This window comes from Colius striatus, chromosome 21, assembly GCF_028858725.1.
Source record: "Colius striatus isolate bColStr4 chromosome 21, bColStr4.1.hap1, whole genome shotgun sequence".
In the NCBI taxonomy this organism is placed as follows: Eukaryota; Metazoa; Chordata; class Aves; order Coliiformes; family Coliidae; genus Colius; species Colius striatus.
This window is the reverse complement of record NC_084779.1, coordinates 8,017,654-8,044,779: the sequence shown is the minus strand read 5'-3', so window position 1 is coordinate 8,044,779 and position 27,126 is coordinate 8,017,654. Positions and strand designations below refer to the sequence as shown.

At 46.0% G+C, this 27,126-nt stretch overlaps 1 protein-coding gene across 1 annotated transcript; it reads left to right on the top strand.

Moving 5' to 3' along the window:
- The first annotated feature begins 6,150 nt into the window (after window positions 1-6,150).
- Window positions 6,151-22,456, top strand: MXRA8 (matrix remodeling associated 8). The gene is made up of 10 exons (XM_062013088.1): window positions 6,151-6,406; window positions 11,687-11,707; window positions 12,097-12,405; window positions 12,984-13,085; window positions 14,335-14,793; window positions 18,810-18,968; window positions 20,018-20,048; window positions 20,477-20,553; window positions 21,131-21,208; window positions 22,077-22,456. The coding sequence occupies exons 1-10, from the start codon at window positions 6,358-6,360 to the stop codon at window positions 22,100-22,102; spliced, it is 1,311 nt and encodes a 436-aa protein (XP_061869072.1). The 5' UTR covers window positions 6,151-6,357; the 3' UTR covers window positions 22,103-22,456.
- Window positions 22,457-27,126: the final 4,670 nt, after the last annotated feature.

Here is a 27,126-nt window from a genome sequence, read left to right as displayed (position 1 = left end):
GGTAGTGCTGTGATCATGGTCAGCCTGCTAGACAAGCCCAAGGGGCACGGGAGTGAGTAGAAGTACTGGGCAGGGATGCAGGATTTCTGGATGCCGTTCTTCAGTGGCCATTGGCCCAGTTACTTCTCCTTTCTCTTCCTCAGAACCTGTCTTCCTTGTGTGGGATAAACAACTTCCACGTGAACTGCTTTGAGAAATGGAATGGAAAGTGTGCAAAGTGCAGGCCTCTTCTGTACAGAGGAGTGTTGCTGAAGTGAAAGATGGGAGCCAGGTCTGCCTATCTGCTGCCTTTTTTCTGGGCTTTGGAAAGTGGCTGAGTAACTGCCAGGTGAAGTGTCACAGTCCTGAGCTGCTGCCTTCTCTCACATTGCTTAAGACAAACACCCTGGCTGAGCAAATGTTCAAAGTGGTGATTTGATCCCTCAATCATTTCCTCCTGAATCTCAGTGCTGTCTACCATCTGCCAAGTTGGACCAGTCCTAGGTATCTGTCCCCTCGAGGGGAGCCTCCTGGTTTCAGCATGGATCTCACAAAGCGAATATGCTCCAGACCCGCAGCTCCCGTGGGAGTGAGTCAGTCCTGTATCAGAGGTTGGATACCCTCTGTCTCAGGCACTTGATAGTCAGCAATGAATTTGGGGGAACATTTGTCTGTATAGATCTAGAAGTTTTCGGGGCACTCAGTTGCAAGTGGTAGCTTGTCAGGAGCCCTGAAAAACATCCCCCTGCTTTGTAGCAATGAACAGTTGCTGTCTGCTCCTGGTGACCTTAGGGGAAGATTAACAGATACATGCATAGACCAAACTCCTGCAGATACGATTGATGGTAACTCCAATTCAGATCTGCATATTTTTCCATCACCTCATGAACTTCATGGCTCCTGTGGTGATTTTGAGCTCATATAGACTGGTACATAAGTACATAAGTATTTCTTATTTTAAACAAATTAAACATTGAAAGATACCATTTCACTGTGTGGTCTCCAGAAAAGCAGCAGGCAGTAATGCCTCATCTGCCCCAGGGTATCAGAACACTGGAAACATCTGGGAGGCAAGAAGGATGCAACAGGCCACTGTAAAGTTAAAAATCATGATCCTGTCCAAGTTATGTCCAAGTTACCTGTATCCTTGAAGCTTTCCAGAGCTGAAAGGCAGGAAAGAGGTTTTCTCTAACTCTGCCCTTCAGGTCTGCTTCCTGGTCAGTCTTAGGTGCAGAGTGAGTCTCCACATAGTGCCAGGGCTCTGTAGGCTCCCTGAGGGACAGAGGCAGAGTTAAGTCTCTGGAGTAAGGTACTGCTAGGCTGACATGCAGCTGATCTGGGCTGTATTCCTAATTCTGCCACTGGTCTGCTGTGTGAATTTGGGTGAGTCATTTCCTTTCGTGTTGTATGTCTCCCTCCTGCTCCTGTCTGTTCAGACTACAAACTTCTACCAGAAGCTGCCTGTGCTTTATGTGAAGCCTGCCTATGTGGGACAAAGACACACAAGTGAGATACCACCACTAAAAAGACCCTTGCAAACATGAATGTGGGACCAGAAAAACCCCCATACAGTGTGTTTTTAGGCTGTTTGGTTTTCAAAGACATTTTAAGTGAAACCATCATGGCAAACTGCTTCAAATTAAGTTTTTTCAACTATAACTTCTTTTTACAGAGAAGTGGTTTCCCAGATTGCTCTTTTACATGCTTTAGTTTGTGCCAAGGATATTAAACTTATGAGAAAACTATAATTTACACCTGCTTTATGGATGTCAGCGAGGTGCTTCTTAAAGGCTCTGTTTCCATTCCGAATTTCCCGCTGCCTGGCGTTTTCTCGTTGGTCAGTGGTTCTTCAGCACGAGGACTTTGATTCTGCACATACCTTTCCTGTTGCAAAGGGATCCTGGTAAGGGTTGGTGCCTATGGATGTCATGAAGTATAATCATCATTTTCATACTTGATGTCTGAGAGAATGCTGGCTACATGTGTGGAATCCTGCTTCTATGGCTAGCCTAGATATCACAGCCCATTGTTACTGTCATCTAAAGGAGCTCCTTTGGCTGTGACAGGAGGCACTGCTATAGTGCAGGGGGCTGTAGATTGAAAACCTGATTAAGATTTGTGCACTAAAAATGTGTTCAAAAGAAAATAGACACATAACAGACACATAAACACAAGGTTTGATGAGGAAGGGTCTTAGTGGGTACAAACTGACCTTTGTCCATGGTAGTTAGTATAAGCCCTCTGATTTATACTTGCTAAGGCTATACTGCCTCTGATGATATTCTGGGTACATAAAGCCATTTCACTTTTCTGTCCACACTGAATGCAGCTTTTTAGATTTCATATTGTGGAAAAGTCACCAAAACACATTTTTATCTTGGAAAAAATAGGCTTCAGTCTGGAAAAAAAGTGAAAAATCTGTGTTGGTTTCCTGTGCAATTTCTCTGTTTTTATAACTGGTTTCTATTAATGGTTTTGAGATGAATCCCAGGAATCTGAAGCTGAGTGCTTTCCAACAAAGGGGATGTTTAAATATAGTGCCATCCCAAGTCGCTACACTGAGCTGTGGAGATGAAGAAGAGGCAGACAGAGCTCTCTGACCTGCTACAAGGACAGCAGTGCTGGAAGAACATGTAACCACACGTGCACACTCATTAATTGGCTCAGTAAGACAACAATCTGCTTGGGTGCTACAGTTTAACTCCTCATTTGTGCCTGTCTAAGCCTCTGCTGGGCAAGCTGCAAAGCTCAGTGCATGAAGCAGAAAATCTAAAACCTCTTACAGTCCCTTCTAAGTCTCTTGCATACCTGGCCATCCACATTAATTGATTTATGCTTCAATGTCTTCTGGCACAGCTGAAGATCCAAGATAGGAGGGAGTTGAGGAATTGCCTGCAAAGAACAGCCCACAAATAACACTGTTCCTGGGCAACCCTCTCATTTTCCTTCAGGAGTGCTTGGGCATAGCATAGGTGTGACCATTGCTGTGACTACCACTAAGGGATGGTTTTGTGGACTTCACCATTCTCTTTGCTGGAAATGGGTTGCCCCAGGAGTATTATCAACTGTTGCCATGATCCTGGTTTATACATACTTAGTATAAAGAGTGGCAGAGATCTGTCATTCTCAGGCACTAGGCACATGTATTTGCCTCAGCTGCTGGTTTGGTGACTGCATCCCAGGCTGGTCATCACGGTAGACTCAGATGAAATAAAACAAAGCAGAAAACCAGCTGGCCAGATCCTCAACTTATCATTCTGAATATGCTCTTCAGAGAAGGCAAATCAGGGGCCTTTGCATTTATGGCCAGAGAACAAACATTGTAATGCTGGGTCTGTAAGGGTTATGTGAGTTGTTACATCAGAGGGGTAATGACATGTTTCACTTGACAGCTCTGTTATTGTGGTTGAGTTTCAGTTTTGTGCTTTTAGTTCACAGCTCTTGTTGCACATTGAATTATTTCAGGCTTGTTTATGGGGTTCATTGCAGCTAAAAGATTGTTTTAATGAGAAAAGCTTTGCACTGGAATGAAGCCTCCCAGGAAATGCATACCCTCTGGTAATTCACATGGTTCTGTGTTACATTGCTCTTTTCCATCAGCAGGCAGCTCTGAAGAATCCACCTACTCACATCAGACCTTTCTTAGGAGGAGTGAATATGAGTGTGTATTTAGCACTCTAAGTGTTACAGGTTGATCACATTACTGGCATGACAAAGGTTATTTGAGCAATTCCCAGTAGAAGATAAATGGTGTTGGTGTACCTGCTAATGCTTTTGGCTTTGCAGGATCCTTGCTACTTTTGCCACTGTACCTGTCAGCACTCTTTAGGCTTTAGTATTCCCTACTGCTTTTCAGGTCTATAAATTATCCTTGCTTCCATGCATGGGTAGGTATTTTCTCCCTTTCTTTGATCATGGCAGAGTACTATGGGCCCTGTATTTAAAGAAGATTTAAAGGCCTTGTTGGTAATAGGCATGGAGTGTTGACAAGTCCTGTATGTAAGGCTTTATGCTGTAATTTGTATCAACAGAGTATTAATGCTGGCATTCCTTTTTAAGAGATTGCATCTATTTATAGCTGTGAAAATGAGGTGGAAGTGGCCACTTTCTGCTTCCCAAGGTTAATGGTTCTCAAATTTAGCTGTTATTAGCTGTGGGCAGCTAAGGGATGCTTCTTATTTTGTGAATCAATACCCAAAATACCTCTGAGTGAGGAAGGAGAAAGGCTAATGAACCCTGGTCAGGTCAGCCTCTGTGGGCAATCTGGTTAACAGTTCAGCTTCTGACTGGGCAAAGTGTTGATGCAGCTGCCTGTCCAGGGTCTCTTTGGACTAGCAAAGTTGTAGGAAAACAGGGCTGGTGAGGAAAAGGCAAAGATTTGTGAAGTAGGCTCCTCTGCCACCTTTCTCTGTGAGCTCCAGGAAAGCTGTGCATAGTTTTCTTTAGGAGACTTCAGCGGGTTCTGCCTGAATTTGGCTTCTTTCAGTCAGGAAATAGCCAATTGGTGACAGCAGCAACCACAGCAATCTGCATCCATCCCAGCAGTCATGCAAGAAGCAGCCAGTAACCTCTGCAGTGCCAAAGCTAGGAGGCAGAAAGACAGAAAATCAGACTGGAATCGCAGGCTGGAAGGTCCTGCCCATGGTTCAATGAAACCAAGGGAAGGAGAGGGTGATGTATTTGTTGTCAGCACAATGGGAAGAACAGCTTCTTGCCTCCCAGCCAGACATTGTCCAGGCTCTGATGACGAAGCTGAACAAAAGGCTGTCAGATTTGAGCCTTTTGTCTGGCTCCCTGGCCTGACAGAGAGAAAAGGAAAGGTTCCTTCTTCCACCAAGCTTCTGGCTCAGCAATGGGCCAGCACCTCAGCTGTTGTAGATCACTATTGTCTTTGTAGTAATGCCTGAGAATCTGGCAGCAGGTTTCAGCGTAGGGACATGGTATAGTAGGAGCCTTTACTGCATGGAGGTGGTTATGGAATTGGACCTGAGCAAATATCTGAGGCTTGCAAAGCCAAGCCTATGTTTCTGCATTGAGGTTACAGTTGGGCTGGACATGTGAACATGCAGGCTATCGACTTAGCTCAGCTGATGAGTGTGGGAGCGTGGGCTATGAGTGACTGTGTGCATCTTAATTACCCACAAACTTCCCCACTTGATGTAAATGATGGAGCTGAAGTTCACAGGGACATTTTGTGGGTTCTTATCTAAAGATTATTTTAGAACTCTTCCCTAGAAGCAAAGCAGCAGTTACCTGGATCTGTTTTGGACAGTGTGAAGACCAACTGGAGTTAGCAGTAGGCTTTTTTTCATGGTCAAATTATTTAATCATAATAGCTACAGTTTCTGGAACTTCCTTGGAAGTGTCTGGTCCTGTCTGCTGCTGGAGGCAGGATCCTGGACTGGGTGAAGTTCTGATCTGATTTAGTCTGGATGTTGTTGCTGTGCCTTGACACTGCTGTCAGCGCTGGTATTATGAATATGCAAAGGAGAAGAGCAGCAGAGTAGTGCATCAGGTCTTCTATGGCTCCTGCAATGCTGGCTCTTTGTCTTGGAGCCAGTCAAGCAACTACTAGCATAGTTCAGTTCTTATGTGAAGGGCTGAAAGCAGAAGTGTTAAATCTGACCCATCTTTCTGTGTTGTGGCCTCTGGGATAGGGAAACTTGCTCCCCACATTGCAGTATTTGGTGGCTTTTACATTCTAGACTCTTTTGCGTGCACTGCCCTAAGCTCTCACATACTCTGTCATTATTACCCTTTTGCAAAGATAGCTGCTATGAAGCTCTTGCTTACAAATCACAGGACAGAGTAAATATTGTTTTCTAAGCTGTCTTCTGAGACTTGAGCCTGAAGTAAAACCATATGAGGAGACAAAGATCAAAAAGCCACTGAAGGCAACAGAATAAATCCAGTCTCAAGCAGACAGCTGGATGAGTGTCAAACAAAGGAAGGAACAGCTGGATCAAGTAAAGCACAAGGAAAATGAGTTCCATCCCTAGAGGGAGGGAGAAAGACTGTTTTCTGAGCCCAGAGCTCCGTGGGACCAACTTCACCCGATAAAACTTTTACATCAAAGTCAGGGCAGATCAGAAGGTCCCAGGGGGAGGGGAAAGAGGAGATTGGGTGTTCTAGTAATTGTGCAGAAAGTGTTAGGGAAAGGAAGGAGGTGGAGTGTGAGTGTAGGGGGAGAGCAGAGCAGGGAGGTGGGGAACTGGAAGTTGTAGGTGGAGTAATTGAGCAGAATATGAGCTGCTGCCCACAGCTTTCTGGATGTAAATTGATGAGGTCATAGTGTTTTCAGTTAGGGGGGGGAAAAAAGTTAAAAAAAGTATTCAACTTGTTTTTCAAGAGAGAGGAAAACACGGAGAAGCCGAGGCAATGGAGCAACTAGCAAAACTCCTTCTGTGGCAGATTGTGCTTCAGCAAAGTAAGCTCCCAGCTCACCCCGTGAGCTTGTTTTTGTTTCAGCTGCAGAGCGTGGGGCTGGAGGTTAGCTGGAAGATTTGAACTGCTGTCTTTGTAAGGTTTTGTTCAGGTTCCTCAGTTAGCTGTGTTTTTGTCTGTGAGGGGAGGGAATCATGCATTTCTCATGCTTTTTGAAGGGGAAAGGGGAGAAAATGAAGGGTTTGAGGCTTTTTAGGCAGTGCTCCATTCAGCATACTTGTGCAATCCATTTTTTCCTGTTGCTTACCTTGATCAGCCAACTCAAAAGCAATAAGCTTGAATGTGAGTGCAGGAAGGTTAGTGTGCATAGTGAGGTTTGCACAATGCAAGGTTATTTTGTAGTTTTGCAGAGGCAGAAACAGCTCTGTGTGTGTGTGTGTGTGTGTGTTTGAGTGTGAGTGTTCAGGATGGAGGGAAAAATTAAGGTGGTTTTTTCCTGTCAGCATAGACACATAGGAATTCACTTTTGGGTCAGGTGCAAGAAAGGGATGAGGTCAAGTCTGATGAGTTTACAAAAGCAGAATAGCTTGTACCTTTTCCTTAATCACAGAGCTTTCTGTAAGAGTTGAAAGCAGATTCAGGGTCCTGAGAGTCTGACCCCAAGCTAAACAGAGAAACCCCAGTAAAGCTTGGATGGCAGGAGAAGATTTGAGGATTAATTGCAAAACCACAGCAAATGCACACTTGCAACACTTTGGGCTCTAAGGAAGGTACCTGTGAGCAAAGCACCACAGCTCTAGGAACAGCATGGAGAGCCTTCCTTCAGGGTGCTGACAGTAGGAAGTGAGGAGTACAAGTTTTTGGAGACCAGGGACCCCTGTGCTCTTCACAGCCCTGTTTGTGAAAGGCTGGGGCTTGCCACCTGAGCCTCTCAAAGTTCCTCAGTATGCAGATAGAGAACCCTGAAGAGTTCTTGGATTGGTCCCTAATGAATCCAGTTTCCATGTCACCACATCACCCCCAGTTTTGTAATGCCTCAGGGCAAGGTTTAGGAATTGGCAAGGTATGGGATCAGTCATAGGGACAGAAGGATTGAAGTGGCTCAGGAAAGTAGTGTATGAGGATGAGTTAACCTGGAGAAGGAAGACAGGCCACATACTGTACTTCAGGAGCACCAACCAGTCCAGCTACTCCTCAGTGTGGCCGAGCATGTTGGCAGAGCTTGGGGAGCACCCAGGGCAGGAATAGCAGGTTGGGCTGCTATGGAGCAGTGAGGAAGCTGTGTAGAGGCAACAGTGTCCCACCTAAGGACAGATGATCTCTAACAGATTTTTGTCAGGTGTATTTTGGAGAGAGGTAGCTGTCTATATGCCAGACAGCCCTGATGTCTGAGTCCTGCTGTCCCCACACAAATCAGGTTATAACATAATGAGTGGAGATGGGAAGGGACGAAAGGGAGGAGACCTGTGTCGTTCCATACTTGCTGAGATGATCCCTTCTGGAGAGGAACCACACCCTCAAGTGTTAATGTCTTGCAGGGAGGAACAGCACTTTGTTTGGAATGGCTCTACAAACTATTCTGTGGGCCTAGAGCCAAGGTGAAGTACACAGAGCAGAGAAGGGTTTATAAAGCTGAGCTAATATCTGAGCTGTCTGTGAGAGAGTTAGAGGAAATCTGTGAGGGAGCCTGATTGTGCAGTGGCTGAGATGGCAATTGGGTTCTTGTACAGACAGAAGCCTTTTTCCTTTCAGCCAAGGCAGCACATTCTTGCTTTTTGCCAATTCATGGACATGCTCCTACCTGCAGTGAGGTGTTGGAATTGTTGGGACTGGGTGAGTGGTGAAGGGCTCTGCAGCCCTGACATCCTTTGTAAAAGCAGAAGACTGCTGGGGAGAAACTTGTCCCAGGAAACATTTAAAAAGAAACAAACATAGAGACTTAGCTAGAAGACTTAGTTCAAAGCCCAGCTCAACCATCAGTTGGCTTGGCAATGAAAAGCTTCTTCTATTGAAAAGCTTAGTCTCGTGGTCCCAGGACAGCAGGGCAGGTGGGGAATGGGAAATGTCCAGGTGGAACTGTAGTGCTCACTGTGTCCCTCTTCTGCCTCTTGGAGATGGCTCCAGGTGTTGTTCCTGGTTACTGGTGGGTGGATTGTTGAAAAATGGCCACCAGAAGGGAGCTAAGCTCATTTGTGTAGCTGCCACTAGATATTACTGCATCATAAGCCATTATGGCCTCTTAGATGTTGGGTCAGCTCCTAGAGACAGGATGGAGCCACTGCCATTCTCCAAAGGAATTTGGAAACAGCTTGGTAGCACAGTTTTTGCAAGAATTGTGTAATGACCACAGAGACCATTAAATCCCCTGCACAGACAGTGGGACTCATGGAGAAACAAAGACTCTGACACATCCATATTTGGTGAAGAACCTGTCCTTTCCCTAGGACCAGAGCATGCCTCTGTGCAAAGGTGATGTCACTTCCTTTCTTTCAAAAGGAGAAAGAAGCTGAGACAGAGCAGGAGACACTAGAGAAGGAGCTTACTTAGGCAAGCAGGGTGCCATCCTCACAGATTGTTGTGCCAGCCCCCACACCTGCTGGGTTCTGACACTCATTTCTCCAGTGACTTCTTAGTTTGTTTTCTTTCCTGCCCACCACTACAATCTGGACTTCAGTGATGCTTATTGCTTGGTAAGGCACCCTTCCAGGCAGCTTATTCTCACTCAGCTGACATCAGTGGCAAGGCTTTTCTGAGTTCAGCAGAAGCACTGCAGGTAGATGTCATGTCCCATGGAGGGTACATGCCCCTTGGCACTCAGGCTTATGGGATTTGCAGTTTCCTTTACTGCTGTGGTAGCTTTTCAGTCTGGAATATGTGAAAGGAGCTTAGTGCTTTCATTAGCACATGCAGGTCTGTGAAGCAGACCCTCTGCCAGCAACTGTCTCCAGGAGAGGTGGTGGCATCGTTCAGGCAAGACTCAAGGGCCAGTTTTCTGTTTGGACTGGTCCAAGGACACTGTCTAGAGAGCTCTGTGTATGTAAGATGTCTTTCAGAGCCTGAGGCTTTTACTTCTTGTTTGCCTGCAGTTTTTGTGCCTTAATTCTTTACTTGAAAAGTGGATGGGATTCAAGAAGTAAGAGCTGGCTCTGACTTTAACAAGGGACTATGAAATACTTTTGCAGGCTGCTTTCCTCTTCCTGTGTTATGGGAGCAGCAGAATACCTCTGGGATCCTGCTGAGAGGCATGCTGTGTCTGCAGGGGACACAGCAGGGCACAGCACAGAGATGTCTCCTTCTCTGGGGACATTCAAACCCACCTGGATGAGTTCCTGTGTGCCCTACTCTAGGTGATCCTGCTCTGGCAGAGAGGTTGGACTGGATGGGCTTTCAAGGTCCCTTCCAGCCCTTAAGATTCTATAAGATTCTGATTTTTTGTGGATACATCACACAGAGATGACAAAGGGATGATCCACCACCTGGAACTGGAAATGTTAAAATGGAAGCTACAGTGAGCTCTGTGTTGACAACTGTTCAGGTGTTTTGTGGTTTTGAAGCTCCAGGTCAACAAGTCTTATGATTACAAAAGTCTGAGCTTTCACTAGGTCTATAAAATACTCCTTGATTTTACAGCTGCATGTTTGGAAGTGTGACTCACCAAAATAACTGCTTCCAGTTAACCCCAATCCTGTAGTTCATAAGTTGGGTTATGGCTGTATCTGTGCCTTTGTTCAGTAGCTACCGTGTTATACAAACAATAACTAAAAAGCATGGCTGGGGGACATGTCTTGTTTGCTCTCACATAGCAGAGCTGGGTCTCATAGTAGAAGGAGGAGGCTGAAAAGAGAAAAAGCCTCATTCCTTCTTTAGTTACTGCTCTTTGCTCAGGTTATTGAAGGTCAGTTGTCTTAAATCCCATTTTCTCCAGGCACACAAGAGATCAGAGACATTCCAGATTCCTTACATTTCTAAGTGATCTCATTTACAGCTATGTCAAATCAGTTTGAGTCTTATCCATGTTTGAGTCTTATGCATGTGTGCAGCCAGCCAACTCATAGACACCACTGCCTGGCACACAAGTCCCTGTTCATGTTGTGATGCTGTGTCCACGTGACAACGCCGGTTCAGCCACCTGGGCATTGCCTTGTCACACTGGTACGAGTGGATGCTGTGGTGCTGAGAGCTGGTTGTCCTGGAGAAGGCTGATTTGGTGCTGTGAAAGAGCTTTGTGTCATTCCTTTATTGTCCTAAGATAAACACAAGCCCTGGCTTCCAGATAAAGAGGATGGCAGCTTGCTGTATTTTACCATCAGGCATTTTGCTGCCTATTAGGAGAGACCCATCAAATGCTGGAATTACAATGTCTAGTGCATGATGTCTCTTTCTTATATCACAGCAGTAAAGGCTTTGTCCCAGCTGATTTGTAATCTGTGATGCTGAGATTATAAATGTAGAAGAAATAACTTACATTTGGAGCATGTTTGAACTGTAGTTCCACAGACAGTGCTGCTTATCTTTGCTCTCTGGTGTCAGTGCCCAGTGGTTTGTGATAGGAAAAGGAAATAGAGTTTATTCTAAGCCCATGCACTGGGGGTGTGGTTAAAATAGCCCCAGTCTGGAGTTCATTTCTTCTCTTTTGAAATGCATAAATTCCTGGCCTGAAAAAACCCATACAGCCTTTGTCTGGAGGACATTGTGCCTATGACATTAGCAGGACAAAACATCTAATGATCTTGCTGGAACCAGCCTGGGCTTGGCTGGTTAGAGAGATGAACGATGTCATTGTGTCGGGCATCTGAGTCCTGCTCTCAAAGCAGGATGCCAGGAGACCTCTTAGACCCCTCCTACACAAAAAACAGGAGGGACTGGACCAGAGAAATGCAGAAACAGAGGCATCAGTTGATTTCTTGCAAAGTTCTTCCTGCAGAGATCTGAGTCACGTGAGTTGGAGGGAGCTGTAGTTGCATCCAGAGCGTTACATGGTGCAAACTAGCTGTGTGGAGAAATCTCTGTGGCTGTACATGGCATGAAACACAGACGTGGGCTGTATGAAATTCAGTTGCAGGCTAAGCATATTCCATATTGCTTTTAAGCTGAAAGTTTGAGGGCACTGACTTTTGTACAGTGTCTGCTGCAACATGGACCAACCAAGGTGTGAACCTCTGGGTTTAAGCACAATACACATGTTAAATAAGTGTATGAACAGTGAAGGGAGGAATGGAGGGAATAGTCACAGAGCAGGTGGCTGCTGACTGTGAGCCTGTTTGTAGTTTTTTGCTCCCTTTTGTTGTCAGTAACATTCTTTTTTTCCCTTCTGCTTTGACAGGTTATGTTCATTTATACTCAGGTGAGTGACATCTTTGTAATCTGCCTGGTTTTGTGATCATGAGAGAGACCCTGATTCCGTGACAATGGGGCTTTCATTGCTGACTTGCATAGGCATGAGCTATGCATCCTGTGAGCTGCTGTCTCTGAACTGGGATTAAAATGGGGGTTAGGGTTAGGGAGGGGTCAGAGAAATCACAGACATTGCTTTCACTTAGTTAAACCAGTGTTTTTAAGTGGCTTTCTATTGTATTTGTCCATGAGAGAGCTCGATGTTGGTTTTGAAAGCTGCTTCCTTTTGGGTGCAAGGTGTGCAGAGATTCAGGGACAGGTCTGAGTCCAACTCAAGTGCTTTTTCACACACCATTAATCAGGTAACTCTGTTTTTTGCCCTTTGCTCCTGGCTCTCAGTGCCAGCTGATGCCTCCAACCCAGCCAGCGTTGTGGTGTCGGTGTTAAACATCAGCGTGACGTCGGGCTCTCAGGCTGTGCTGCCCTGCAAGAGTTACCGCATCGTGTGGACCCAGGACCGGCTCAACGACCGCCAGCGCGTCGTGCACTGGGATGTCTACAGCAGCTACTATGGAGATAACAAGATGGAGAGGCTGTGTGACATGCACTCAGGTGGAGACCAACGTGTGTACAGCTCCTACAACCAAGGCAGGATATTTATACCTCAGAATGCATTTACAGATGGCAACTTCTCCTTGGTGATCAAAGGTACTGAACAGCAGCTTTCCTCCCCGTGCTGTCTGCAGGGTGGGGGGCTCGTGGCTACCTTAACTTTGTGTTTTTTCAGTGAAAGGGGCTACTTTAAGGAGCATTTTCTAGAAAGAAATAAGTATCAATCCAAGGAGGTTAATGTGGCTTTCTGAAGCACTGGCAATAGTGTTTTATTTCCCTTTGAAACAGTCCCATTTTAAAAGGGAATTGGTAACAATTTCCTGAAAGTCACTTGAGCTTCTTGTGGACCTTTGACTGCATTTCAGTTCCTGAACTATAAGCACAAAATTGTTGTTCTTCCTAAGCCTGCTCTTAGCTAAACTTCAATCACTTTCTCTGTCCATCTGTTAATACAAACATGTTCCACTCAAGAGTGAATAAACTGAACAAATTATTACATTAGGTGAGATGATTCTTCTGTGTTCAGCCCACGCTGGTGATAAGGATGGGTTAGAACTAAGTTATATAAAGGCCCTTTTGAATGTCTGTACAAGCATTTGGGAAAGAGTGTAAATGACAGAAGTAATCATTGTCTCGGTGAAAAACATTCACCTTCCTCTTCCCTGTTGTACTAGGTGTTGCAGAGAGTGATGAAGGCACATACTCTTGTAATCTTCACCATCACTACTGCCACTTAGATGAAACTGTGAAAATCCAACTAACTATCACCAAGAAAGGTAGGTGTGTCAGCCAGCTTGGTGTTCCTTTCTGCAAGGGATCTGGTCTGGCAACTGAATCCAGTGGCCACCAGGCCTGTTGGATTCACAGTGGGGCTTGTGTGCTGATGCACCATAGGCCTTGCATGCTGTTCTGCTAGTGTCTCAGAGGAGAGCAGTGTGGATGCAGGGTTTTGTGCAGACATTCTCTGTTGCAGGTTCAGAGTTCCAAGCTCCCAAGGCTTGGGAAGCCTCAGGAGCCAGTGATGCTCACTGTGCTGTTTGTTATCAGATTCCTCGAGTTTCAGGAATGTTACTAGTTGTGTCTGGTTATGAACCTCTCTCCTTTTGTGGCATGTGCCAAACAATGCATGGAGCCTGTTAATGTAAATGTTTACTCTAGTCAGCTCTATTAGCTACCTCCTGTTACTGCTCCAGAACATTTCCAGTAACAGTCCATCATCAGGCTAGCCACAAAGACCTGCCTTCTACATTGGTTTGTGAGCTTACCCTGAGAAGTCTGTAGTTAAAAAGCCTCCTCAAGTTACCACACCTTAACTCCAGCTCTAAAAGCAACCTTCTAAGGGCTCTTGGCAGCTGCAGCGTGTGCCACCCATGCCACACATGCATCACTAATGTGTCATTTAAATCAACCTTTGTGTGATGCACGAGTGAAGCTACTGAGGCTGATTGTGCTGGAGAGCTGCTGGAAGGGCTGATGGGATAGTAGAGAAGTGCATCTCTTCTGCTGCAGTTCTCACAGCTTCTGTGCAATAAAAACACCCAGGCAGACCTGTGAGCCTCAGCCTGCACATCTTATGTTTTGGTTCTTCTGTTGTTCCTTTACAAGAGTGAAATGCAAACCAGAGCTGCTTGAACTCCTCCAGTATTTAAGGCATTTGTGGCTAGAAAAGCATTTCCTGCTGGGAGAATTGGGATACAGTATATTGAGGATGAAATCTGCTCTTCTCATTGCATTCTTGGTCTGTAGAGAGAATGTTTCCTGCTTTCTGAAGCACGAGATTAACTCTCAGTTATGAGGAGAGGAGAGGAGAGTGGTCTTGCTTAATGCACTGACCTAGGACGTGGAAGATAAAGGTGCACGTCTTTACCTGCTGAAGTGTGACACTGTGTCCCTGTGGCACTCCAGGATCTTTGGAGGTGATGTGTTAAAGACTGCAGGGTCCGAGAGCACCCTTAGGTGTGCCTGGGGCTCCTTAAGAACAGGACAAGAGTGTAAAGATGCTCATTGTACAACTTGTCCCCGCAGCTGAGGAAGAGAAGGAGTACTGGGATGGGGAGAAGCCTGTGATTGTTGCCCTGGAAGGCAGCACAGTGACGCTGCCCTGTGTGAACCGCAAGCAGATCTGGACGGAGCGGCACAGCGAGGAGGAGCAGCAGGTGGTGCACTGGGACCGGCAGCCGCCGGGGGTCCCGCACGACCGCGCCGACCGCCTCATCGACCTGTACGCGTCCGGCGAGCGCCGCTCCTACGGCCCGCTCTTCATCCGCCAGAAGATGAACATCACCGACACGGCCTTTGCCCTGGGGGACTTCTCCCTGAGGATTTCACAGCTGGAAAGTGCAGATGAAGGCACTTACTCCTGCCACCTGCACCATCACTACTGCGGCCTGCACGAGCGCAGGATCTACCGAGTGTTCGTGACGGAGCCGGTGAGGGAGAGGAAGGTGGTGAACCTCACCACTCACAGCGTCGCCCCAGCTGCGGGTAAGTGGCCTCTGGAGTGGTTCTTCTGACTGAGGAAAAGTATCTACAGTTGCACTTTTGAGCTCTAAAGAGCTCAGTAAGTCATGGGATGGGAACATGAGACGTTGTTCCTCACCATCCCCTCAGGAGGCCTTTGCTCCAAATGTCCTTCCGAGCCGCCTGCAGGGAGTGCTCAGAGCCAGCAGGAGGGAGCCTGGGCAAGGCAATCCTCCCTCTACTCTGCAGCATTACCAGACACCACTGAAGTCAAGGTGCCACTTACAGCAACACTGAGGTTTCCTCTACAAAGATTTCTCACATTTAGGCCTGGGACTATTCCTGGTTAGAATTTTAGGTCCTAGTGAGGACCCTGTAGAGCTGCTTTAAGTGCTGTGCTGCACCAAAAATGGAGTGTCCCACCATCAAGGCTGTTTACCCTGCTTGCAGTGCTGTAGTGGCATGGTGTCCAGCTTCTGCTTTCTTTGCTGCAGGGCAGTTCTGCAGCCTGTTCTGCTCTACAGTGCTGAAATGCCCTGAGGCAAACAAGCTGGGTTTTTTTCTCTAACAGGTTGCCTTTCCAGATTGCTTTTATGGAACAGGAGAAGGTGTGGGACAAGGGTTGATTCTGCCCTGCCTTTGCTGTTACAACATGCCACTATTCTCACCAGTGTAGATCACAAGTTTTTATCTGCCCTTTGCACAGGCATTAAGGGCTGTGCCAGGTGCCAGACGGTGCAGAATCAAGCAACACAACTTTTCCTCCACCCTTCAGCGGTTTTCTTTTGGTCTTAAACTAATTTTCACATTTTCCACTGCAGGGAGCTATCATCTGACATCCTGTCCAAGCTCAAAGCCATCATCAGGCAGAAAAAGAACAGAGAAATTCCAAGTTTAACATTTGTTTTAGGTCTTTTGGGTATAGTTCCTTGTTAACATTTGAAAATACTCACTGTGGTTTAATATTTATTGAGTGCTTCATACAGAACTGTGCCATGCTTCAGACATTTTCACATAGGTCTATTCTGCTCTAGCAACTGGCTTTTTCAAGTCACAGAAACCTAAATCTCTTCACTGGGACTGATGCTGGTGTCCAGAAAGCCAAGGCAGAGCTAAAGAGAGGTGGCTGTTGGGGCTGAGCTGACATGGAGGCCAGGACATACAAATATTGGCCCTTTTGCTGCCCTTGAGCCCTATCCAGACTCCACTCTGCAGATGGGAACTAGATCTTGCCCACCCAGGAATTTGTTCCTCTGTTTCCTGAATGCTGTCCTGGTTGTTGCTGAGTAGCTACCTCCTTGCTCAGAAGTTAGACAGATTCTGCAAGTAATTGAACCTGCCAGGGCTGTTTGAGTCTGGCACACATGCACCAACGCCCTCGGTGCTGGAGGAACTTTCCTTCCTGAGAAAAGCCATTTCCACTGTCAAAAAGAACAGCTTTAGAAGAGCTTTGTCCCCTATGGGCAGTGAGCACTCAGCTGATCCAAGAGCACCACATACAAAAATGTGCTGAGTTGGTGGGAACTGAAAGAAGCTGAGGCATCCAGAGTGCCTGTTTGAAACCCACTGCTGATGAGAAGCCTGCTGGGACGTGCCCTGTTTGTGTGTAGCAGGAAAGGCTGAAATATTGCCCCATTCCATGAAAAACTTTATAGAACTCCTCTGGGGCTATAACATAAAGCCAAAATGAAACATCAGGAGATAACAAAAACAAAACAGTGAGCTTTTTCAGCAAGCAGCTATAGTGTCTGGCATAGGTCCAAGGCCTGGAGCCATTTCCAGACAGGAAACTTCGTCCTGTTTTGAATATAAGCATGAACTCAATTCTGCTCTCAGTCTCAGCAGTAGAAATGTGTTATATGTCTACTAATTCAGGGCATTTTTACTCTGCATTTGCTTTGGAGCAAGTAACTGAAGAATGGCATCTGTTGTGTCTCATGCTTTACTGCTAAGCTATTCTCAGTCCCTTGTCAGCCTTGAAAATACAATGGGGCACACAGCCATCGTCTGTAAGCCCTCCTGGGGAAGAGCTCTCAGACTTGCACTGCAGAAAAACCTGACCCTTGTCACCTTGGTAAAGTAATGCAAAGGCCCCTCTGTTCTATTCCCTGCCCTCTCTTTAGAACCTGCTATGCAGTAGATAAACCAGATGCAGTGAGGGAGTTGGAGGCAGATGGGTGTGCCATACCTTCATCACCTCAGCTTAAGTTCTGATATTACACCAGGATGAGAAGGAGAGTCTATATTACCTTGGTAATGCCTGTTCTGGGCACTGACATTCATCTACTGGCTGTGACCAACTCAGTCACTGCTCTGTGCCTCGGTTTCCACAGGTATGAAAGGGGATATATGCTACTGCCCTCCTGGGGATGCACTTTGAAGTCCACCAATGATGCTTTGTCAAAACACTGATATGACAAGTATTTTTAGGATGGCTTGATTGAGTAAGCCAAGGAGGCCCAAAGTTATTGAATCTCTGTCTGCACTGTTCTTACAGTGACCTCTCCAACGCTGACTGAAGTTTAACTCTGCTCTTACCCCATCTTGCAGTACTGTGGGAAAGCAAATAGCCAGGAATAGAATGCATTTGTGTTTGCTGACTTCTGGCACAACAACTGCTCCAGTGGCTACCATCTCATTAGGGCAGCTTCTGAAGAAGCCTTTCATGATGCAGAGATTTGTTAGAGTAGAACTGTCATGTGTACTGTTTGCAGCTTCACAAGTGGGATTTTGGGTTTGGTATTTTTTAGCTCAGCAGTGGTGCAAAACACATGCTAGCTTTCAGCACGACAGCCAGCAAGCACCCAGCCTCTAGCAATGCCAGTAAAAAGTGGAACGTTGCTGGAGGCCTGGGCCACCAGAACAGAGCATTAGCTGAAGCCTTTCAAGTGTCTGGGACTGCTGTTGGCATTAACAAACCGTCATCTCTGGTTTCAAAGCGTTTGTTTCAATCCTCTGTCACCTCACTTGATTTTATTGTTGGTGGGTTGGTGTTTTTAACTGCTGGAAACAAACTAGCTGTCACTGTGCCAGCAGTTCTGCAAATGTCAACATTTCTCACATTAGAACACATCTGTTAAATGGTGCTGTGGCTTTGGGGGGATTTCCCCCCATCTTTCTCTTTGCTGCCTCTGACTGATGTACAGGGTTAAACTCCCAAGGGAATGGTAGGCCAGAACTACTACTGCCTCTTGCCTGGTGCTCTGGCAATGTTCCCTTAGGGGGAAAAGGTGTCACTTTCAGCTGTTTTGAAGAGAAAAGCCTCTCCCAGCACAGTGTGTCTGTGCCTGGGCTAGATTTGTCCACTCCTCTGGCTATTGTGAGCAGCGAAGTCGCTTCTTTGTATGTGGAAAACATTGACCTATTTATTGGAGATCTACAAAAATGTTCCACGTAAAAGTTTTGAGTTACTCTTGCCTGTGCTGTGGAGCTGGAGTGCTGCTGCACCCACAAGTGGAATGGAATCTTGGCTTCTCTCTGTGGGTTTTTGATTGATTTGATTGATTTTGTTTTCTGAACCATTGGAAGGGAAACTCCTCCTTTGCCATCGACAATTCCTCCCGCTCTGTAAATTACAACCCTTGGCAGGGAGGGGCTGCTTCATACTTCAGCTGCCTGGAGCCGAAGCAAAGTGGTGTACGTGTCGTAAGGGACCCAGAGGAGGTTTGTGTTAGCCTGCAGAAAGACTTGGGGCTGTCTGGTGTGGCTTCTTGCTGGACTTTTCCCCTGCAATAAACACCACCACGCTGCTAGCCAGGCAGCAGGAGGCGAGTGTGTGACGGTCACTGTTAAGACTTCATGCTCCTGGCGAGTGTAATGTGTATAATCTCATGAAGAGCAGAGGCATCTGCCATCTGACAGAGGTGCAGTATGTTGTGAATTAAGCAGCCACTTGCCCTTTACTTCATGCAGTTCAGCAGAGCTTCTCCCTGAACTTGCCTTTTGGGTCCACGTAGGGGCCCACGTGTGAACCCCCTTTGCTTGGGAAAAAACTGTACCTGCCAGTTACAGTTACCAGCCTGTTTTGCCTCTTTCATCAGATCCAAATATTGTCAGGGGCCACAATGTAATAAATGTCATCATCCCTGAGAGCCGGATGCACTTCTTCCAGCAGCTGGGCTACATCCTGGCAACGCTGCTGCTCTTCATCGTCCTCCTCATCGTCGTGGTCCTTGTCACCCGCAAGCGCCGGCAGAGAGGTGAGTGCCAGAAAAGAGCAGCCCTGGGGTGCCTATGGGGATATCTCAGGACAGCAGAGCTCACTCTGCACATAATCACTGCAAAGCACCATGCTGCAGGCAATGATCCTCTTCTGGCAAACCAGCAGCTTATGTAGTGAGGAGCCTTTGCAGGGGCTAATGCCAAAAGAAGTTCATTAATGTGGTGTAAAAGTTTCCAGGCCTTGATTTGCTGAGTTGCTCTGTCATAAGGGAGAAGAGAATTAGAACTGCTAGGCAGTTCTTTACAAGTAGAATCTATTTAGAGCAAAAGGCCCACATGCATCCCTCTGGGAGCTGAGATGCCTGAGTCCTTGCTGAACTCCCTGTGCTGGGTGACTGTCTGTATGTAATTAGATAAATGGACACTGGGATCTTTTGGTGACTTCCACACAAATAGTTTTGGATGCCACTCAAAAAGCAAATACCAGGGAATGTCTGTCCTGTGTGTTCTTTGCAGTACCACAGTCAGCCTTACTTATGTGTCAGGGGATTAGCACCACTACAAAATGGGACTATCTCCACTGAGTTACTTTGCAGTCACAGAGAGGACACAGTCCTGACTGTGGCCTTTGAATGAAAATCATCACTGCTTGCAGGGTGGGGGGAGGCAGGAGTGTAATTAGATACCTGGCATGTGGGAGGCTGGTGAAAACCAGCATCTGTAGCATGTGATGGATGCATGTGATGATGCAGTGAGCTGGGGATGGGCAAGTGCAGCACAGCTCACCACAGATGACAGGTGTGGTTGTTAATATTCTTGTAATAAATGGGAGGTGGAAAGAAAGGAAATATGGCAATGGCTACAGTTTCTCATGCCTGGCTGTCCACAGGCCTGATGAGTAAAGAGAAGGGAAGCTCCCTGTGGCAGTACAATTCACAGATCCTTGGGGTTGTGAAAGTGACCTTTGAAAGCATCACAAATGAGGAGCAGTGTGAAGAAGTGTTGGGTGTTACTGTTATCACTTATCTGGGAGAGGTTGGTTGGACTGGGTATGACACTGCTCATTCTGTTTCTTCTCCCTGTGTAGGTTATGAATACAATGTCAAGAAATATGGAGAGTAAGTACAATTACAGACTCTGTTATCTGGGATTAGAGTGTGTTAGTAGAAAAGATAGTAAGAGGAAAAAAGAGGAGAACTGGATTCATTTATAAGCAATATGACCTGAAATCTATTTGACAGCTTAGGGGCTGGAAAAGTACCCAGTGCAATGGCTACCAGTGCTGTTGTCTGTCTGTGGTGCTTTATCCAGGGAGGGCTGTAGCAACTGGAAAGGCTTCTGGAAGGATTGCAGTGGAAGTCACCAGTGCTTCACAGAGAAGGAAGTTTTTCTATCTTTTTACAACTGTCCTCCAGATAGGTAGCAAATAAACACTGTAAATTAAATCCTCGGAGTAACATTAGGAAAGCTATTGTGATAAAGCATGAGAGGACTCAGATATGAAAGGATGTGGCAGTAACATTTTGCACTGTTATCCCTTTTCCAGGAAGGATGTAAATCTGAAGGAATTTACAGTCGACACAACAGATCTGACTCAATACAGAAGTGAAGACCTCAGGCTGGGTATGCATCAGCTAGTAACCATCCTCCAAATCAGGTCAAAACTCATTGTAACTGAGGATTTTCTAATGGCATTTAGATGCCCATTTGGAAGGGTGACCTAAACTCCTGGTTTGAAATGGCAGCTTTGAGAAGCTCAGCCCAGAGTCAGTGCCAACGGAGGGACTGCAGCTGGAGGGAACAGCCCTGACTTTTGAGTTTAACCAAAGGTAGATTGATGAGGTTGGCCAGTAATGAGGCACAGCTTCTCTTGTTTTACCTGGGCTTTTTGGGGTTCTTTGGCATGCACCTGAAAGCCAAATTCAAGTGAGTGCACACCAAGGTGGAATGAGATCAGGACAACATCCAGGGAAGATGATTCATCAGGTTTGGAGCTTTCCTTTTCCTGCTGAGTGGCTGAGTAACTCCATTAGTTACTCTGATCTCTCTAATCTCTCTCTAGGTTAATGCCCAGAGATCTGGAGATGCCAGGTGTAGAGTACTTCAAGGAAGGACCAGTCACATGTCTGTCTTGTCTATAAAGCTTTGTTTTCTTTTAATGTTCTAATGGCTGCCTGAATTATACTCCTCCCTTCCACAGATTACAAAAACAACATCCTGAAGGAGAAGGCTGAGCAAGCCAGAAGCTTCCCAGCAAAGAACATTGATTTAGACAAAGGTAATAACGACTTGCTTGACCCTAATTGGTGACTGTAGGAACCTTCTGATGGGTTGAAGGAGGGAGGGAGGAGGGAAGAACACATTTTAGCAGTGAGCTGACCAAGCCACAGCCGAATGAGGAATGATAAACATCGTGACAAATGATAGCAGGAATGAGAAGCTAGTTCCCCTCCTGTCCTTTCATCATGAAGCCACAAGATGCAAGTAGTGATTAGGATTTTAAACACTTCTGGCATGGCACAAATAGAATTTTTCTGTATTGGAAAAAGAATGCCTTGCAGGGCTGGAACAGCATTCTGTACTGAAACCTCAGAGGGAAAAATGCCTGGCTTGCTGTTTGGGAAGAAAACACTCTACAGAAGAGAGTGTTTTGGGTTGAATTAATTTATGGGTAATGGGCAGACACTTAGTTGGTCCAACAAAAGCAAACAACTCTGCCTCACTAGGGACTGAATCTCTTGCTTATCCAGTGTTAATCTTGAGTATCACTCCTCAGTTTGTAGAATCACACTTATGTCAAGGAATGCTTGTAAGATGGTGTTGGGCTCCATGACTTTGGAGTATGATAAACATGACTGAAATGATAGCGAGAAAGGAATGGTCTGGACAGTCCAAGAGTTGCCTTAGACTTGCTGCTCTTGATGGAGTTCTCATCTCTTTTTTTGCCTACATTCTGCAGAGGTGGTTTGCACAGTAATTTATACACAGCATGTCTCACTGTGGGCTTTATGAAGGGGATACTGGGGACATGGTTGGGTGCAAATGGTCACTCGTCAGTGTCTAGCTAAGTCTGCGCTACAGTTTGCTTCTTTAGATGGTTTGAAATCTCTCTTCAGGTACTGACCTCTATTTCAATTTGCTTTCAGATTTCAGGAAGGAATATTGTAAATGAAGACATTCCCAAGCTGCTGGCTGGACCAGAAGCTTCAATCAAAGATAGATAAATGGAAGAGAGATGCCTTTCCTTAAAATCACGTCTCTCCAGTTACCATAGATTTTTTTTCACACAGACTTTCTCCCCACTAAGCACAAGGGTATTTGCAAATGCTTCTTGAAAGAGTTAGACTGTCCTGTGTGCACTTGTGATGGGCTTGGGCCTTTTCTTCTCCTCCTCTCCCAATCCTCCATTCCCCTTTTCGTTCTTGGTATTATCGTTGGTTTTATGCATCAATGATTTTTATGAGCTGAATCAGCAGACATTTTGCTTTGATGTTACTGCTTTAAATAAACCAACCTGCATCACTAATCTTGACCCATCATTATATCAGGCATTTTTCCATGCAGTGTATTCATCAGAAAAACAGTAGCAAAGCCTGTCTGTGATGTCCCATAGGCTGGCATAAATCAGTGTCACACGTGTCACAGCCCTTCCCAAAGGACAGTGTAAACACCTCATTTATGAATGGAGAGATGACAATATCCTCTTTTTACAGGGAAAAGGGAGGCACACGAATGACCAAGGGTAGAGCTCTGGAAGCCTAACGCTGAGTTTCTCCCTCTAAGATTGTTTATTGGTTTGTTTGTGTTTCAGTGCAGACCAAATCAAATTTGGCAGGAGCAGACACTTTCAGCTGAAGCTGATGGAGTTACAGTGCTGTAATACCAGTCTCAGTTAGATAAGAACCAGAAATATTTTGGAGAGGGCTAAACTCCTGTGTGGAATCTGGAATGTGATTTTCCTGCAGTCCTTGGGTGGATCCAGGCCACACAGAGCTTGTGTGCACATCAAAACAAAGGTATGGTTACAGAACAGGCAGACAGTGTTAAAAGGAACAGCTTCTGATGAGCAGGCCATGAGGAACAGGAATAACAACACGCTCCACCAAATAGCCTGTCAGGTATTTCCATGGGCCAGGGTGTCAGAAGGGGAGCTGAGGAGGGAGTGGAGTGTTTTCTTTTGGATTTTGGCATTCTTTGGGGGAGCAAATACTGGCATGTTGTGGCTGTGGGCTGAAGGTGTGTCAGGTGGGGGTGTCGCACCATTAGAAGTCAGTTAATTCAGTGTTGATATTCCAGCAAGTTAAAGCACAAGGAAAGCTGGAGAACATGAACAATACTTCATAGCTCTGGCTATTTGGGGTGTTCTGTGGCACCACTCCCAAACCAAGCTCTCCTGTGGTCCTTGGGGCACAGAGGAACATGTCTTTCCTACTGTTGTGTGCATGATGACAGTGGCCCGTGTTCTTGTTGTGTAAGGGTGAAGGTGGCCAAGGGTTGCCGGCCCTCTGGAGAGAGTGGCAGAGGGAGGGAGTGCTCATGGGCTCAGGGGCTGGATGGAACTGGGGTAGGTCTGCAGGATGGTGTGAGTTGTGGAAGTGGAAAGAGGAGCTCGTGTGGAACTACTGTGAGGGTGATGGTGTGGTTTCAGTATTGAAGTAGTGCTTTGCTTGCATCTGATATCTCAGCATGGATTTCTTCTTGGGGATGGAGAATCCTGAGGACTTTGCAGGTGACAAAGTAGCTGTGGTCCAAGGAAAGCTTCTCAATCTACCAGCTAAACAATTGGGATCTGACCTGCTGCCTATTGTGGGATCTGTCTTGGCTGTTGTTTCAGCCAACCTCAACACTTATCTGGGAATATACCAGTGCTGTCTAACAGGAACACAAGTTTGGCCAAACTGTAAAGAGCTGTTTTCGTGTCTGGGTGAAGCTGCCCAGGGCAGGAACACATGTGCTGGAAGGGTCAGTGCTGTTTTGAAAGCTGTCCAATGCTATGGGCCTCCCTTGTGTAGGAATCCATGTCAAGTCCCATACCTGTCCCTTTCTTTCTACCAACCTGAGTGTCTTGTCTGATGCCAATGTTCTTACCTAAATCCCTTGTCAGTCCCCCTTTCCCTCCTCCCACCACTGATCTCTGCTGTTACGTGACAGGGCTCAGGAAGACTCTTACTGACTCAGAGGTTTACCACACTGGGTGTGATGGTTGCTGACTTGCAGCTACCTCCACTGAAGCTGAGCTCAGCTCCCTAGCTCTGCCAAAAGCCTGGTAGGTAAGGCCTCCTGTGTACTAGAAGGACCTGTGTTGTCTCTTCAGAAGCTGGGTTGTCAGCACTTCAGTGCACACTATGGAAAATGGGCCATGTCAGTTTTTGTAGATATCAAAGCTCCTGTCAGTGAGGACTAGGTTAAAGAATAAATTTATTGGGGACCTTTACTTTTAAGGCCTTCAAATATGAAAAGTATGAAGAAGAGACTATAACAGTGGAGGTGGAGCTGAGCCTTCCTCAGCCACAGCTGGGCACATTCTTATCTTTTAGTTTGCTTAGTCCTTCTGTTGAATTCTCTTGGATTTCTATTGAAACTCAAGCCACATTCCTGCAGGTGCATGAGGCTGCACTGGATATTCCATCAGGGTGGCACAGTCTCAAGTAATTGCCATTAATGTCTTTCTCCTTCCCTTTCATGTCTGTGACTCAAAGGTTGGAGATCTTTACTTGCCAGTCCCAATTGCCTAGCACAGCTCACACAGGCACCAGCTCCAAGTGGGGTTACTCAGAAACTCCAGAGGTATTTAAATATTTTATTTGACTTCTGGGCTGCAAAATAGCTTAAGGGAAAAGAATCTAATGTGTTCTCTGAAGCAAGCACTAGGAAGAGCTTTATGAGTTCCTCATCCTTGCTTTGATCACTAGTTTGAATGTGGGTAATGGTCAGACATGGCAGTATAACCCTAGACTGGTCAAGATGGGAGCCCAAGTTGAGATTATGGCCCTTTTCCCTTCAGGAGAGGCATATGCTGTGTGATTGGAGCTGTGGCCAGAGCAGTGGTTTTCAAAGCAGCCTGCCACATCCAGCTTGTGATTTAGCATGTTAAAATTCTGGCTGAAAGAGATCCACACCAGAGTGATGGATAACCAGCTGTGTTTCCAAACTGTTCAAAAAAGAGAAAAGAAAACTGAAGGCCAGGCTGAAGAGTTTTGTTTGTTTGTTTCTTAATACAGAGGCATTAGCAAAGGCTCTGTTTGCCCTCAGATACTGGTGAGAAGCCATTTAGGTTCTTTACATATGCACTTTGTATTCTGTTGATCTTTGGTGCTGGCATGAAGTCTCTGTAGCTAGTCTTGCACATGACAATGAGAAGGCTGGACTTGGAATTAACCACTAGGCTAGGGGCAGGACCACGACTTTCTGTTCCCTCTCTGCCATAGACTCAGTACAATTCCAGACAGGTTGGTTTTCTCTCTCTCATCTCATCTTTTCTGTCCCTAATATGGGACAGTAACTTGCCTCTTACAGAGAAACAGTTTTTTAATGTATGTAGCACTTGGGTGAACGTGCTTTGCCTGAGTTATCCAAAGTCACGTCCTCACTGTACGGATGGAATGCTGCATCTTGAGAGACTCCCTCACCTGTCAGTGTGCAGGCTCTTGGCAGGCTCTGCCTCGTGACAGTCTCTTTGGTTTCCCAAGACATGCATTTTATGTTCAGTTACTTAATAATTAGCCCTCATATTTTCATACCAATTATTTCTCAGTGAATAGCGTAACGAGGGCAGAGGGTAATGCAAGCCCTTGTGGAACAAGGAAAGAGTATATGGCAGTGGCATTAAAAGGGGTTAAAACTGAGATGGGCATCCCTCTTTTCAGCTCTGTCCTCACTCTGCTTCCTCTCCAGAGAGGAGGACTTGTTCCATAAAGCCTGGTTTTTGATTGCTGTAACAGTTTGTGTTATTACTTAACTTTGAGCATTTATCACTGTTATGTAACTCCACTAACATTTAAGAAATAAAGGAGAATATAATGGAGTTTCAAGTTAAGGTTGATTTTATTTCTTGCTCTTTGGAGATGTTGTCTAAACTATTGGCCAGCATTAGCTAATTCTTCCCAATAGCTGTGCAGTGTGTTTCATCTCAGAGCATCCTAAAGGCCTTGACAAAGTGCAGATTGGATGCAATAAGTTATTCCAATGATTTCAATGCAGTTTCCACAAGGGACACCATCATTTGACTTGGTCACAGGGCCTACAAACAAGTTTTAGCTCTCCAAAAGTGTTGTATAATGAACAGATCTGCAGCTGTAGCTGAAGTTCAAACCATCTATCAGAGAAGAAGGCTGGCAGCTCCTTCATAGTACATAATTCTGCAGGTACAGAAGGGAAGATAATGTACCCTGCTGGAATAGTTAACTGCACAGTTTTGTACTTCACTCCCAGCCCAGATTCCTCTTTTCCTTGCAGAACTAACACCTTGCAAAGTTCCTGCTGCACATTCTGCTCTTGGAGTGCTTCCACCCACTGAGTAGTATCCCAGCTGGCATGACAGGGTTCTTCCAGGGACACTGATGGAAATAGCTGGTATTGCTGCTTGGATGGATGGTGCAGATGCAAGATCAGAGCAGGATATGAAACGAAAAAGTGGCAAAGAAGTGCACTTAGCAAGCTGATTGACCAGCTTGTCCCGCTCTGGAGAAAGCATTGACTTCTCTCTTACCTGGTTGGAAATCATACTACAGCCAGTTTCCTCTCCACTGTGGTGAATTGCCCTGAGGTGGCTGCTTGTGCTTTCTCAGATAACCAGAGTGTGGGGGAAATCAGGTTAAAAGAGCTGAGAGTTGAAGACAGTGAGAAGTGGATGGGGAGCAGTTCCTTCTCACTGGGCTCTGCTGCTGCTGAGAATGAACGATGAGTTCTTGAGCAGGTGGAGTAAAGGGCTTTGTATAATAAAGATGTCATCTGAAGTACCCTTCTGGTGCTGTTGTGGGACTTTCCTTGTCCCACAGTTATCTTGATGAGTGAGATCCTACTGCAGAGCCTTACCTAGTGCTGGGTGTCATTAATGCTTTAAGCCTGTTTCCTTTCTGCTGGCACATCAGATCTCTGCCGACAGACTCCAGGCACTGACGCTTATTTCTTGCTGGGGCATCTTGTTACTTTTCTCTGTCCCTGTAGGCAATGGGTCTGATTTTCCAGGAAAGCAGC